Source organism: Genypterus blacodes, unplaced genomic scaffold (genome assembly GCF_046128005.1).
Source record: "Genypterus blacodes isolate CSIRO-AG114 ecotype Tasmania unplaced genomic scaffold, CSIRO-AGI_Gbla_v1 ptg000240l_1, whole genome shotgun sequence".
Taxonomy (NCBI): domain Eukaryota; kingdom Metazoa; phylum Chordata; class Actinopteri; order Ophidiiformes; family Ophidiidae; genus Genypterus; species Genypterus blacodes.
Window position 1 is genome coordinate 115,121 of NW_027467038.1, and position 15,929 is coordinate 131,049.

At 44.2% G+C, this 15,929-nt stretch overlaps 2 protein-coding genes across 2 annotated transcripts; one reads left to right on the forward strand and one right to left on the reverse strand.

Annotated features, from left to right (window-relative positions):
- Positions 1-22: 22 nt before the first annotated feature.
- Positions 23-11,807, reverse strand: uba6 (ubiquitin like modifier activating enzyme 6). The gene is made up of 32 exons (XM_076171115.1): positions 11,770-11,807; positions 11,193-11,234; positions 10,501-10,595; positions 10,369-10,397; positions 10,147-10,241; positions 9,903-10,014; positions 8,679-8,759; positions 8,451-8,573; positions 8,204-8,327; positions 7,513-7,616; positions 7,350-7,412; positions 7,179-7,255; positions 6,978-7,044; positions 6,581-6,724; positions 6,321-6,467; positions 6,150-6,230; positions 5,985-6,062; positions 5,511-5,692; positions 5,103-5,208; positions 4,802-4,891; positions 4,604-4,684; positions 4,386-4,514; positions 4,206-4,257; positions 3,951-4,014; positions 3,796-3,865; positions 3,552-3,623; positions 3,341-3,464; positions 2,870-3,063; positions 2,525-2,652; positions 2,345-2,432; positions 2,170-2,264; positions 23-1,981 (listed from the first exon to the last, which is right to left on the reverse strand). The coding sequence occupies exons 2-32, from the start codon at positions 11,231-11,233 to the stop codon at positions 1,840-1,842; spliced, it is 3,078 nt and encodes a 1,025-aa protein (XP_076027230.1). The 5' UTR covers position 11,234; positions 11,770-11,807; the 3' UTR covers positions 23-1,839.
- A 1,090-nt stretch (positions 11,808-12,897) lies between these two features.
- On the forward strand, positions 12,898-15,904 carry grhprb (glyoxylate reductase/hydroxypyruvate reductase b). Its single transcript, XM_076171064.1, has 9 exons — positions 12,898-13,193; positions 13,534-13,667; positions 13,766-13,838; positions 14,108-14,224; positions 14,313-14,401; positions 14,507-14,611; positions 14,947-15,082; positions 15,208-15,338; positions 15,433-15,904. The coding sequence occupies exons 1-9, from the start codon at positions 13,021-13,023 to the stop codon at positions 15,552-15,554; spliced, it is 1,080 nt and encodes a 359-aa protein (XP_076027179.1). The 5' UTR covers positions 12,898-13,020; the 3' UTR covers positions 15,555-15,904.
- The last annotated feature ends 25 nt before the right edge of the window (positions 15,905-15,929 follow it).

Below are 15,929 nucleotides of genomic sequence, written 5' to 3' on the forward strand. Positions count from 1 at the left end.
TTTAATGCTTAATAACAGGCGCTTTTAGTCATGAGGACATCCCAAAACTCACATTTTTATTGGACCATTGGTTGAGTTTTATGTCACAAGAACTTACTTCATCATCATCATCATCATCATCATCTTACATTTGGAACATTCACTGAACAAGATGTTTTGACAGCATGATCACTTCCTGTGCAAAACCAAACAGGCCAACTATGATTTTGGAGTCGGAGAGAGAGAATGAGTGGTTGAGGAAGCATTTAGTGACCTCAGTGATCTGATATCTTCAGGTGGATTTGGAAACAGACTTTTGTGATGGAATCAGCCTTGATATTGACACTGTAAAGACATTTTATACGATCCCTCTCCAATATGCAGCTGAAACTTCACATGTTAGATTCAGTTTATTGGTCTTTGTGACCACAACTCAACATGTAAATAAAACTGTTTTTAAATATAGTAATGGGTGCCGAGTCTAAAAATGGCCTCTATGTATTGGCGCTAAAGACTAAGAGTGCTAAAGTGTGAAAAAGAATGTACAGTTCAGTAACACTTGTAAAGAAGGGCTCTGTACACATTTTCTCACAAGCACCAAATACAAAGAGCTCCATCTTCAGCCACAAAACCTGTTTACAGTTGAATTCCCATGATGAATAGTGCTCCAAAAGAACAAATAGAACTTCAATAGAATATGTGAAATCAGCAGAGTTCCCCTTTAAGAGAAGGGCGACTTAGACCTCTGGAGAAACACTGTGGGTTGACTTTTATTCCATTAACCAGTGCACCGTGACTCAGAGCTCACCAACACAGGCTCAGTTTGACACAGAAAAGTGACAAAAATGAGAAACAAGTAAATAAATACGCGTCATGGACACACATCTATAAACAAATTCAACAAAAACTATGAACAAAGACTTAAAAAAGCTTTTTAAAATGATAGGAGTGTGAGCCCAGATGTTGCTACAGTTGCTTTGTGTCAAAACGACAACTTTCTAGGAAACCCAAGTCCTCACTCAGTCCAAGTACATACCATTTACCCAAACGTGTTCACTGATTCTGTCCTTGCAGCCATTACCTAAATATTAAACAAGGCAGGTAAGACTAGCAGCTGATTGGTTGTTTTACCCTGGCTTAATATTTGGGTAATTACCATCTCCTATGATGCAAATGTTTTCATGAGGCAGTCGAAGTGATCATTAAAGAGCACAATCATCTGCAGACACAATGATAATCAGTATCTTTGGTGGTATAAACTGACCTGCTGCACTTCGAAAAGATAGAACAAATACTGGTTTTCCAAGAAGGGAGAAAGCCAACAACTGGCTAATTTGATTGGCATCGTTTTCAAAGTCAAGAAGGACCTAGAAGAAAAGAAATCCACTTTATCTGCTGCCTGCTCTCCTAACCCCATCCTACAGAGCCTTGCAGAAATGAGAAAAATGGCGCTGTACGTTGGGAGTATCCAGTTTTCTGTAAACATAGTTTTTAGTCAGAACGACAGCCCCAAACAAAACAAAAGGTTATTAATGAATTAAGGCATAGACACAGGCAGACCTGTGCATTCCACCCGAGTAGAAAACAGAACAGAGAAAACATACATATGTACACAGGTACAGTTAAGTGCTACTTCAAGCAGCCTCGTATTCCACTTGAGCTGAGGCAAGAACAGCTGGGACCAGAACTGGCCTTCTTTGCTCCATAAGGTATGGGGGCTCGTGTTGGGGCCAGGAGCTTTGTCCTCACATCTCCAGGAAAAGCTCTTGGCCCCCAGCCCGGGTTACAGGGTTACAAAATCATACATGACAGAAGGGAAATAAGGACACGAGAGGTTTGATGAAGACGTTAAGGAAGCTGTCAGGGGGTCTCTCCAGTGTGGCTGAAGTAGTACCTGACAGGGGGACCAGGGAGGTCCTCGTCTCCGTCTGCCTCAGGCGCAAATGACACAGTGAGGTCAACATAGCGCCGCTCTGCTGATGGTCTGATCAGCTTCTGCATCCTGCAGAGAGTTGGGGGGGAAGGATGGAATGCGTAGGCTTAGCTTAGAGGAGGGATCAAACATTTTACTCATTATGTTTACATGGACACTACACTCAGATTTTTGTCTGTGCTGTGATTAAGGCAAAAAAGTGAATAAGTCATTTAAAATGGGAGAAGGAAATCAGGTATTTCAAGTGAAGAACTTACGTCAGTTTGAGCCTCTTGGAGTGTCCAGGCATCACAGGCACATACAGCATCTTTACACCATGGACCACCATAGTGGGTTCAATTCCATACTTTTCCTGAGACAGATGAAGAAAACGTTCTTAGACAAAGATGTTCTCCAGAGGAAACCCAGTAAAATCTGAGCCATGTTTCTCACCCTGACAGCATTCATGAAGTCAGAGAGAGTAAAGTCCTCATGGCCACAGATGGTCCAACAGTCCCAGATGGTGAAATCTATGTTGTCCCTGGAAATGACAATGTGGAGTTGTTTCTATACTGCATGGTGATAATGACAAATTACAGGTAATCGTGCCTAGTTTAGAAGTTTTCTTAACACCTGATGCTTGTCCGTTTAACTGCAGCGGGTTCGGAGAGCACCATCACAGGGATGGCCAGGTTAAAGAAGCAGTTTTTGAAAGCTTCAAACTCACAACCTTCAACCACCTTGATCAACTCTAGGGACACCTGAGTTTGTCAAAATAAAAAACAAAAACAACAGTTTACCATTGAGATTTATAAAGAATCAATTTCAGTATTGCAGACGCTTTGTTATGAATTTCAATGTTAAAAAGCTACAGTTCCAAACTAACACTGTCAAACCAACCAGATGTCCTAATAGCCTCAATCAGCTCCACTGCCAAAATTCATATACACGAGTAACAATAATGGACAATATTCTCACCAGTCCGGCCACCGCAGCTGTTGCCGTGGCGATAGCAGGAATAATCTTGCCAGCAATGCGTTTGGTTTTGAGGCGGTCAGCCGGCTCAATAGAGTACATCCTGGCTCTGAGAGCCGACGCTGAAGTAACATAGTCCATGTGTCCGTTGCTGTCATCATCCTTTTCAAACTGCAGTAGATTCATATGTAACCGCGCTACACACACGCACACACACACACACACACACACACACAGACAGACAGACACACACACACACACACAGACAGTAATGTAAGGTCTTGCTGTAGTCGTCAATTCATTAGATATATTCGTATGTATCAAATTACTATTCTAGCTACAAAATGCAGGTCCTACAGTGGCAAAGTGTCTATTTTGTCCATTTTGACGTAAAATGTCACTGGTATACAATATTGAAAAACACCACAGTACTGCAGCACTACCATCTTGAGTATATGTTGTGTATTTAAGTACCTGGCGTGACACCATTAGTAGACATGGCATCCTCCAGCTGTGTGATGGCTTCAATCTCCTCTTCACTGTTCAGAGGCATCTTCATCTGATCAGGCTTCTTTGCCGTCTCATCTGTTTCTATAGACTAAAAAGGGACAGATGTGAAAGAGTCCAGAGGTTTAGGATACAATTCCAACACCCATGGAACCGTGTGACCCATAAGTGAACATACTTTCTCTGAAGGCTGGTACTGTGGAATCTTGACACCGGAGAGAATCCTGGCCACTGCCTCTTCAGAAAGATCCTGAGGGGGAAAGGAAGGAGGAGACTGTGACTCCTACCAGAAGAAAGTGTGTGCATGCCGTGGACGTGTGTGTGTGTGTGTGTGTGTGTGTGTGTGTGTGTGTGTGTGTGTGTGTGTGTGTGTGTGTGTGTGTGTGTGTGTGTGTGTGTGTGTGTGTGCGCGCATGACCTACCGTTTCTGAGTAGGGGATGCTATAAATCCCTGCAAAGAGCCGGGCCGTGCCGACGATAAAAGTGAAGTGCCTAATGGGATAAGTGAAAGATTTGGCGTGCTTAGCTGCGAAACAGACAAAAATAGCTGAAAGAGGAAAGACGAGAAGATACTTACAAAGAGTCTTTCAAGTCAAATTGAATGGGTGTGGGAGGCCTTTTTGGGGACTGCCAAAACAAACCTGAGGAGGTGAGAAAAGAAGTGTGAACGTCCTTTACAATAAAAAAGATACTGAAGGGCAACCCACACACCCAAAACTCAAACTTTAAAATGCACAGAATGGTTCTCTCATATCATCAGAATGGAATGGAATTATCGGGCCTGAGATTCACACCTATGACTTAAATAGATTTATATTTGAGAAAAACTTACTTCCATCTTTTAACCTCGTATCCAGAGGGAAAGAGTGCAACAGCTGTAGGGCCTACACACAGAAAACACTGATGTTACACAACTGAATAGCATAGTATGAAGCCTACACACAAAGACAGTTTACTTATTGGTCCTATGCATGTGTTGAGGAGCAGACGGCTCATGGAGGAGATTCATTACCTTTCTCTTGAAATACTTTTCAAATTTCAGGCGGGCGATAATGACGCACTGCTCCCACTGGCTGGGCCGTCTGCTTAGCAGCTTTATGACCTGGAAGGCCCCCTCTAGATTCTCCCTCGCTTGTATCCTCTATACACAAATACAGCATCGTAGTGAGTACAGATTTACATTGTTGGTGTTGTTTAGACTTCACACCACTGTGACATATGAGGCCTCACGTGTAGGACAGTTTCAGCTGAGGAGTGGGTCTGCCAGAAGGAGTTGTACATGGAAGGCTTGTGGACAAATGCACTCTCAAACTAGACAAACCAGAAGGAAAGGGTTCAGAATTAGGACAGGACATGGACAGAAACACAGAGATGAAATTTGACTTGTCAGAGAGAGAGAAACCCTGTTAGGGTTTTGAGCAGACAGACCTTGTCCCGTGCCCATTGGATGGTGTGCTCTATGACAGAGGGGAAGGACTTAAGAGTGCAGAATGGGATTTCCTCTTCTGGGGGATCCCTCTGGGGAGCACAGAGAAATATAATCTTAGTCTCTGCGTCTATAAACACGCATTTCTGTAATTAAGACTATTTTTTTTTCCTATTTAGCAGTAGGAGTGTGGACCTTACTGTTTACGTTTATCGACATCAAAACTAATGAACCAAAAAGAACAAGCTCGAGCAAAAACACCCATGTAGCCGTACACACACACACACACCCTCACAGACTCACATGGCTATTGTAGGATTCTGTCAGGTTTGGCACAATGATTTCTGTGTGTCCTTTAGTTCCCATAGTGCCAGAGTCCAGCAGAGCTCTCTGATTGGATACGCAGCGGCTGGAGGTGGAATCGGAGACAGAGAGACAATTTCAGTAGCTATCAAAAATATCTAATGAAATATCGTGCCTTGCTGACTTCTATAGACCTGCCATGGGTTCTGAGTGGGTTTATCATGAGGTAAGACCAGACAGAAACACAAGCATGACATTCACAGCCATATAATACTTAGATTATGTATCCGTACTAAGATTAAAGGAAAATAGTGCAATTAAGCAGGAGTTGTATATATAAAAGTAATCACTCTTCAGAATACTTATTTGCTTTCATTAAGAGTGCAATGTTTGTAACTTGTTGCTGACCTGTCCACGTATCTGCGGGCCTCTATGTTGTCCAACGCAGTGACCACTAGGTGCAGGCGGGAGTAGAAGTCGTCGCTGTAGATCCCCTCAGTGGCTGGGCAAACCTTGTTCAGGTGAGCGTCCACCTGGAGATCTGGGTTGATCTCCTGAGTGGCTTCTGCTGCTGTGGTACTCTTAGGTTTCTGACACAGAGAAAAGGTGGGAAAGGTCATCAGATCATCAGATGGACCACGGACTCAATCACAGTCATCAAGACACACTCCGCATAGCCAGTTTGCCTAAAGAGACTATTAGACTAATTGATGACTTGTTAGATCCTCTCCAGCCACACAATAAAAACCAATGTTTATCTGTCTGTGTGTAAATCTGTCAATCTCGTTACACCAGAGAGACAAGGATGATGAAAAGGCCACGGGGGGTTAAGCAGGAATAACAACAGAGCTGATGAAGAGGAAAACAAATAGAACTATTTACCTGTATGTGATGGGGTCTAAAGAGAAACTGCCTGTTGAGGTTGGACTTTTCTATGAGGTCTGGGTCTGTGATACACACCTGTGGATAGAGATGCGGTGTATGAAGTTTCAGCAAAAACACAACCTCTGAATGAATTTGGAAAAAGAACAGAGGAAGAGCGTTCACCTCTCCTGAGCTCTTGGCCAACCCCACACCGAGCAGTGCAAAGTTTTTCAGCATCTCGCAGCCAATGGCACCAGTGCCGACCTGGAGGATCAAATATTGTACAGAGCATTTATTCGTGTCGCAATGGAGGTCAAAAAAGGGGAGAACTTCTACACACGGGGCAACTCTTACCATGAAGACCCTGAGTTTGTGCAGTTCCACACACAATGATTCACCGATGCACGCTCTCAAACCGTCGTACCGATCACCTCTGGGCAAAAACTCCTCCACAGAAAGCGACTGGAGTGGCCTGACTAACTCGATGGCATCAAGATAAAACTAAACACAGCGGAGACAGAAAAGGAGGTAAGAGCAGGAAAACAAATGCTAGATTCATTGCACAGGTTCATTACTTCAAATGTGGCCTCCGGTTTGTTTCAGATGCGTCTTACCCACTGCTGCAGGGGCGCAAACTTTCCTGTGATGGCCTTCAGAGCTTCCTGACTGGCAAGGCCTCCTACAGCGGCTGCTAGCGGAGGGAGAGCTCCCCTCGCAGTTCTGGACAAGCAGCGCACCAACTCTGTATTCACTGAAGCCTGACAGAAAAAAGGGAAACTGTATGAGAGGATGTAAAGCGAGGGCTGCTGTGTGTGTGTGTGTGTGTGTGTGTGTGTGTGTGTGTGTGTGTGTGTGTGTGTGTGTGTGTGTGTGTGTGTGTGTGTGTGTGTGTGTGTGTGTGTGTGGGTGCATGGTTAAAATCATGTGTCATACGATTGTTCATCTCTACAAATGCAAGAGATGAAAGTATGTGGGATGGTGATGAAAAAGAGAAGAGAGGAAGAAACTCACTTTGTTCCTGAGAGTAGCATTCACTTCCTCTGTAAGCTTCAATAAAACCTCAGCATCCTGTAAGCACCTGATGATATCAAAGTAAACTTTGAACATCTGAGCAGTTTAACAACTATCGCTCATTCCATCATTCAGAACAAATGCTGGCAGTATCGGCGTAAAGTGTGTCAAATGAATGAAATGCAGAGAGGATTCAATTACCCAATGTTGGGCAGTCTGCTGTGTTGCTCCTGGAAGGTGTCCAGAGCCAACATGGCTGCATGGATCTGTAGTGGAGCCTGATGGGTAGAGAGAGAAAAAAAGAAAGAAGTTGAGAGAACGGTTGCCTGCAACAAACGATCAACAGTCAACAGAGTGACTCTGAATTCTCACCTCGGGCTTACTGAAGTCTGCGGTCAGGACCTGAGGATCACACAGCTGTGTCTCTATTGTCTCCTGTAAGGTAGAGTATGTGACAGGCAGAGGCATCAATGCAGGGGTGTGCTGAAGAAGACTACAGGTGTGAAGACAAGGGTTTGACAAGGAGGTAACTTACAAATTTATAGGTCTTGGGAGTCTTCACCAAGAAAAAGAAACCTCCATGTGCGTATGGTTGTAGGCAAGATGTGTCTCCAATTGCAAAACTGTGGGGAGAAATGACTGACAAACACAAGACAGAAACACAGACAAACACGATAAGAACGGACAACAGAGAGATCTTAGGGCTCATTTCTCAAAAATTCTGTTTGCGATTCACATTACTCTCACATTCATAGGTTTAACACTAACTATACAGTATACTCGTCTATACAACGTCGGATACACATCAGAGAATACTGAAATGAATCCACTTGTGTTGCTTGGCTGCGTGGATCAAGCTGCTTTTCTCACTTCTTTAGTCAGCAGTACAGTGTGTGTGTGTGTGTAATGGAGCTGCACACCAGGATAAAACATTAATCTCTTCTACTTGGATTAACTAGCTGTGAAATTCTGCTGCGTTGTTCTCACCACAAATCTGCTCGTTTAGATGACCTGGATTTATAATCAAAATATGAATGCAGTAACGTCCTGAGTATAAACAGATGAAGGGTTTTGCCTTGTAGCTATATTAACAAGAAGCGTATTCTAAATGCTGTGTAAATCTGTGATTTGCTGGGAGATGTTGTTATAATAAACTTGCAGTAAAATCAGTGCAACACTGTAAAGTTAAATATGAAGAGTTTATTATCTCTAATGCAGGTTCATACCTGAAACCACCCGTATCGTGCAGTTGAGCTCCTCCATGCCATTGACCTCTCTGAAGACAACACTCTGGCCCGTCTGCAGACCATGGGGTCTGTTGTCCATGCAGCTTACCACCCCAGGATTGTCCTGAAGGGTCAAAGGTCAAAACGAGACAATGTTCAAGGCATCCTGTCCTGGCGGAATTTCCTATGAATGGTGTTGAAAAAAAACAAAAAAAACTAATGGGAAAGAATCAAACGTCCACGCTACCTGAGTGACACTTTGGATGAAAATCTCCTTGGGCTCCTCTCCCGTGGGATCCGACACCTCAAACTCCTCCCCGAAATCACAAAACACCCGCACACAGATTCCATAGGCGTCACAGCCAATGAACTGTCAGGGAAGTAGGGTAACACAGTTTTAATGGGCATATATTTCTTTGTTTTCTATATGTGTGTGGGATTGTTTGGTGTGCTTTGATGTAGGATTGAGACGTACTCGTATGGGAGGCTGCTGCGAGTGGCAGAACTCATTCACTCTCTTCTGTAGGCTCAGGCTGGCTTCAGTCAGAATCACACACTGGAGGTCACAGCACACAGAAAAAACATCACATTATGCATTGAAATGAGGACACCGGTAGTCTAGTACCAAAAGACAGCAAGCCGTGGGTCTTCAGTTCAAAGCAAATATAGTATCATTCTATGTACATCCATGCCAGGCCATGCTTTCCCACCAAGACCTTCAAAAACTGACCTGTAACTGCATGTGTTTACTAGAACACCATGCAAATTACATCATAGCGCCATACAGATATCAAATCAGTCAGGACTCCTTTACCAATGTATTTACCATCAGTAGACAGTTCTCTGAGCCTTACCTACTTAGTTCAGCTAACAGAACCACCCTTATGTCATTGTCCCCTCTGATCGACATATCAAAACGAGTCCCATCCCCACTTCCTGTCCACCGCCCGCAGGCTGCTACAAGCCATGTCGCCCACACTCCTTTACAGCTCACAGTCTTTAATCAAGTCTCAAACTTCCTGTCTGAGAACAACCTGCATGATCAGACCCAGTCTGGCTTCAAGCACGGTCTCTCCACTGACACTGCCTTCTTGTCTGTATTGGAAACCCTACAATCAGCAAAGCTGCTGGCCAATTCTCAGCTCTCATGCTGCTTGCCATATTGGCTGCCATTGACACAGTCAACTGTCAAATCCTCCTCTCCATACCCCACACTTGGCACTTACTGTTGTTCTTCTCTCTGTATTAGATCTTTGATTGTATTGTATTCAAATCTCATATGCAAGTTGCTTTGGATAAGAGTGTCAAACAAATGACTACATGTAAATGTAATACCATATTACCAAGTTGTAAACCTATCAGCCCCATAAATGTGATTTGAGGCGAGCAGGATGTGCTGACAAAGCTATGAAAGCTGGCATGAAGTCTTAACTTAAATCAGAGTTCCCTCTATACACCAAATACTGTCAATATTATCACGCCAACAATGTGACAACACATCATTCTTACTTACAGCAAAACTGGAGTAACAGTGTCTGACATAAACTGTAACCTGAGACATCAAATGATAATGAATGGGGAGCGCCCCTCTGAAGCTTATTGATACGACACATTGACCCCCATAACACTGCATGACTGCAAGACTTTAAACAGTCTAAATCCGGCAACCAGGTAACTGATCAGTCGTCAGATTTCTTACCTGGTACTTTCTGAGAAAGCTGAGATCAACGTTGCTGTCCAGAGTGGAGGATGACATGTCAACATGGACGTAGGGGTTCAGTTCTGCAACCCGGGGGCAAACGGCCTCCACCCTGTGGTAGCATAGTTGTGGGCAATATAGAATAAAAAGAACATATGAGATAAACCAGAGTGTGACTGTGTCTATGCAATTCAAACCCAAACAAGTGCCTAAGATCACAGCCCAGCTCTGTGGTGTGCTTCACCTCTTCTTCTGGCTCATCACATCCTCTTGGCGAATAAAGAAGTTGGAGCCCAGATCCCAGGTCTCACACAGCTTTGTGTCATGAAGGGTGACGGCCTGTAGATAGATGCAACAACCAGCACATTAGATAAACACACACATACGCTGCCATGAAGTGATGTGATTCTAATGGCATTGTATAAGAAATAAAGATTGTGCTACTATATCTATTGGATCTACATACCTTCACACCAGCCAGGACAATATTCTTTGCTGCAAATCAACACAGTTGCTCAAATTACATGACAGCAGTATACGTCACATAAACATTAAATTCTTCTCATTTTGTTATGTTACAGTGTGGAAGTGAGCCCACCTATCTCTACCCCTAGTCCTCCCATTCCACTGAGAAAGACTGAAGACTGGGCCATCTGCTGCATAGCACTGTCTCCCAGCACATAGCGCTGGCGGCTGGACAGACACAGAGCAGAGGAGCAGGTGTGAGCGATCAAAAAGAAAAGCAAGGCACATTCATTACAATATCTGCACCGATTCTTGTTCTCCTCTTGTTTCAATGCGTTTTATTTATGTCTATGGGGGTTATTAATCTTCCGGGATATTTGACCTGCATTACTTTATAAAAACATCACATTGTGCTGATTATGGTAAAGGATATTAAAGCAGAAGAGACATGTACAATAATAACTAATATTTTCTTTGGGAGCCCCTGACTTCCTTGAAATCACATTAGGTAGCAGTAAGATGACTAGAATGACCCCAGGAACAGTTGCTCCTTAGTGGCAAATTTCTTCATACATAATTCAGTAACAATGTATTTTATTTATCACAGCTTTTGCGATTTGGAAATGGCACAAGGTCAAAGACGATTTCAATTCCAATGTAATTAACCGTGCAGCACTATTGCGTGGTTGACCAGTTAATAACCGGAAAAGTGGCGAAACATTTTCTAAGACTTAGCAGAAAGTCCAGCTGCATTGATTCATATCTGCTTTATTTGACAAATGGCCACAAAGAGTCTGAACAAAGTGACTGAGACATTCACATCACCTGTAAAGAGAGTCGTCAATCTCCATCGAGTCTGCAGCCATGCTGGGAGGGGGAGAGGAGGAGGACATTGAAGTCTGACACAAAATGACAAAATGTAATTCATGTGTTCCAGCGTCATAACAGTTCGCATTAGCACATTACGCTAGAGTGAGTAAAAACCCCGCGCCCTGTTTTTGCTACATGACTTAACACTGACTACAGTAGCTGAGCTTATTCACCGACAGCTGCGCACCAAACTTAAATGACTGAGACTAACTCACAGCGCAGCAGTGGCGTCTCATATTAGAAGAGTTAGCGCGCTAGGCAGACTAGCATAACAACGCCTAGCTGCCCTGTCAGCCTAATGAAGGAAGCACAGTGTTAGCATACACACGGCTGGCTAGGTAGCATTGCTGCTGCCCGGTGCCGGTTTCGAGCTAACCAGAACATTTGTTACAAACCCGCTAAAACGATGACAAACCGGCTACAAGTAATCCCTCAAACAACACGGACATTTAGAATGAGTTAGTGTAAGTATCAATATGAACATTAAAGATGCTGTTTGACAATCTTAGGGAAAAAGATCATGGTTTGCTACCTGTCAGTATACGCGAGGAACTGTATCGAATGAATGGCTGTGACTGGTTAAAAATGTGGAGTCCTTCCGGGTTAACAAGACCACGTGTTTGAAGTCATCCAATCAACTGTTTTGTGCTGAATTTACGAGTACTGCGTTGTTGTAATGGCCTGTAATGAAAGTATGGGGAAGATACAGGCTGCACATCAAAGTGACCGGATATCAAGGGAAAAAAGACACAATAAAACAATAACAATAAAAAGTTGTGTCTATTTTTACCATTGTAAATGCAGTACTGTCATGGTGCAGATAGAGTGAAATAATTGGTAGTTAATAGAAGCGCTGATATACTTTGGAACATGAGAGTGTATACCTCCGCCAAGGCTGAATGGTTCCCAAAGTAAGGGAGGGAAAAAAATCTGCATGCTCCCCAGAATGCATGAGAATTCATCTTATACAGTATCTCATCTCATCTCATCTCCGCCTATAATTAGAGATGTTGTGTTTTGCATTTTGCAGCCAACATGTGTGCCAGTTATCGTTCACTCAGCCGGCCCTAGCTAAACTAGCGTGAGGAAGTAGATAACAGAGGAAGAAGAGTGATAACATGACATTAAGGCACTATAGCTTGCAACCCCTCTGTATTGTCAAGCACAAGACCAGCTGGAGGCTCTGCTGCTCAGTGTCCTGCCACATAAAGTATTGTTTCACTATGGTTTGCATACATAGTAAAGAAAATGGGGACATCGCCAGGGACAGGCCACGATTAACCGGGGGCAGTTCCTGGCAAGTGGGACGTCTGGTCACACAAGTACACAGAGAGTATTCCTGTGATGCGTGTGGTTTAGATGAAGACTCTACATGGAAAGGAAAAGGTGGGTACTGAAATGCATCAAAACAACACGGCTCTGTTCTGAAACTCCAAAGCAGAATTTGCCAAAGAGAGAGTGTTGCCAACAGGAGAGATTAGATAGAAAACACAAATTAGTGTTTGAGACATGCACTGTTTAAAGAAACAAAGGTCATCAGCCAAGTCAAACATTAACATCACATTGACCTCTAATCTAGGGGAGGGATGAAAGGGACAACAAGTGGAGAGAGAGAGAGAGAGAGAGAGAGAGAGAGAGAGATCTGCCTCTAGCTATTGGTCAAACGTGCACACAGGAACCTACTGCTGACCTCGAGCCAAACACGTGTGCACACAGCAAACTCTACATCCAAAGTAACGCTTCCATCTCTCAGACACCTGCCCGCTGCCTTATTCTCCTCACAATGTGGTGCAGTCGTGTGGCAGTGCGTCAACTCCAGCGGGTCACTTTCAATTCTTTGAAGGTCACTGGGAGCCTAACGAGCACCATGCAGAAGCAGATGTCAACCCTGTCCAAGGTTTACGTCACCCGGCAGATCCCTCCAGAGGGCCTGAGGACCCTTCGTGAATCTGGACAGTGAGTCATCGTTTACCCTTTCTCTGTGCAGAAAACCTTGAAGGAGCACTTAATTGACTGCAGTCACTGATTTGACTCTGATACCGTCACGCAGTATAAATGTGCTCTGTAAGTTCATTGCCTGCTTTGAGTAAACGACACAGCTAATGTTTACCCTGAGGTTTTCCAAATGACTGCTGGGCCAAGTGGCATTACCCATTGGCAGTGTTGAAAACATGTTTCTCTACACTTAAGTGTACGCAGTGCAGCTTGTAACATGCGTACAGTATCTTAGTATGAGGATTTTGCTGTATTAAAGAGTCCTGCTGTACTATATATTATTTTGCAATCAACTTCTCAGAGTGCAGTTTGAGCTGTGGGACTCAGACGACGTCCCTGTGCCCCGGAAGGAGCTGCTTCAAAGGGTCAAAGGTGTCGATGCCTTGCTCTGTGTGCTGACAGAGAAGATCGATGCAGAACTCTTGGATGCTGCAGGTGTGAGGACGGCTCTCAAACTAGTGGAACTTGTTGAATGCAAGGATTGGCCTCTCAATGTTGTATTCTTGTTCTACATGTGTGTCGTATCTGTACAGGTCCAAACCTAAAGGTTCTCAGTACTATGTCAGTGGGCTTTGACCATCTTGCTCTGGAGGAGCTGAAGAAAAGGTGAAATCAAATCAAAAATAACAGAGGGGCACTCGGTCCTCCAATTGTAGCTCGACTTTCTCGTAAATCAAACACATATTTGTGGACAAAACGGCCAAAATGTAAAACTGCTAATTACAAAAGCACCATCAGGTTGACCATTACTAAAATTCCCTCCATCAAGTTCAACCTGCTCGCCAACGCTCATGAACATCTGTCCATAACTAATCCTGCTCCTGCTGTTTGTGTGTGTGTGTGTGTGTGTGTGTGTGTGTGTGTGTGTTTCTCAGGGGCATACGTGTGGGCTACACCCCAGATGTTCTGACAGATTCTGTGGCTGAGCTGACTGTAGCTCTACTGCTCGCTACGTCCAGGAGGCTCATAGAGGCCACACATGAGGCCAAGACGTAATGTTACACACACAAACGCATACACACAGGCACACACGCACACACACATGGCATTGGCTTAGTCTGTCTCCCTGTCCTGTCTCAGTGGGGGCTGGGGCACATGGAGGACTTTGTGGCTGTGTGGACATGAGCTAGCAGACAGCACGGTGGGCATCCTGGGCCTGGGGAGGATCGGTGAGCACACCTGAAACACACACACACACACAGACACACACACACACACAGAGGGTAATGCTCATCTCTATCCATCTGACACTTCCTGCTTCATTTCATTCTAAGGTGTGGCGATTGCTGAGCGCCTGGCACCTTTCAAGGTGAAGAAGTTCATCTACACAGACGTGGCTCCCAGACCTGAGCTGGCCAGTATCATCAATGCAGAGTATGGTGAGGACTGGAGTCACTCAAATATCCCTGTTTAATCCACTTACCTATGTACAATTATCATATCCGTGACCAATAACAAATAACTATCAATCTCAACCCTTTATGACATTACTTAGACACCATTTTAGGTTTTGTCCTTCTGCATGTGTCTGTTTTCATATCTGGCAACGACGTGTTACAACTCTAATTTAGTCGTGTACATGATGACAATTAAGATTCTGACTTGACTTTGCCCATTCACAGGCTCATGCTCAATCTGATCAAATGCCACCAATGAAAATGTGCAGCGTTTTCTTGTAACCTCACACATTGACACACTCTCTCTCTTGGTTTAGTCTCTTTCGATGAGCTGGCGAAGCAGTCCGATTTCCTGAGTGTGTGCTGTGCTTTAACACCTGAGACGAAGGAGATCTGCAACAAAGACCTCTTCTCCAAGATGAAGAAAACCTCCATCTTCATCAACACCAGCAGGTACTTAAGGGTTTCAGCAAATTTTACATCACAGTCTTTAAAAAGCTACAGTGCATCTTTAATGAGTGGTCCTAAGTTAAAGCAATCGCCTGGGAAACTTGCCTGTGTGTGCCGTCGTATGTCAGAGGTGGCGTGGTGAACCAGGAGGACCTGTATGAGGCCCTATCCAAGGGGCAGATAGCAGGGGCCGGCCTAGACGTCACCGTCCCCGAGCCGCTGCCCACCCACCACCCACTCTTCACCCTCAACAACTGCGGTGAGTTATTCTAGTCTAGTTATCCTGCCATCATACGTGGTTCGATGCCACCTCATCACGTTCTCTCTCTCTCTCTCTCTCTCCCTCCCTGCAGTGATTCTCCCGCACATTGCCAGCGCTTCCTACACCACCCGAAACGCCATGTCGGCCCTGGCAGCCAACAACCTCCTGCTCGGTCTGAGGGGTGAGCCGATGATCAAACCGCTCAAGCTGTGAGAAGAAACCGCTGATGTGTGAGAACTGGATGATTGACCGTTACGTCCTCCATCTTTAAAGAGAAGACAATGCTTTCCTTTAGTGCTTTGTTTTTCTTTGGTCAACAGATTTGATTCTATTGCTGAAGTCATAAAAATGGTATCAAGAATAAAACCGAACAGCCATTTTTTATTCAGTGTAACAACTGAATATACTTTACATCATTCATGTCCTTCAACAGCACAGAGACAAACATTTACTTCTCCCACAGTTACACTATGTTAGGTTTACACAAATTAAAAGACAACACAGGAATACTTCAATTTTGGCATATCAATGAAGCCCGGCTTTACAAGCTATAGGGCCTAAGGCATTGACTTTGAAAAACCAAATTAG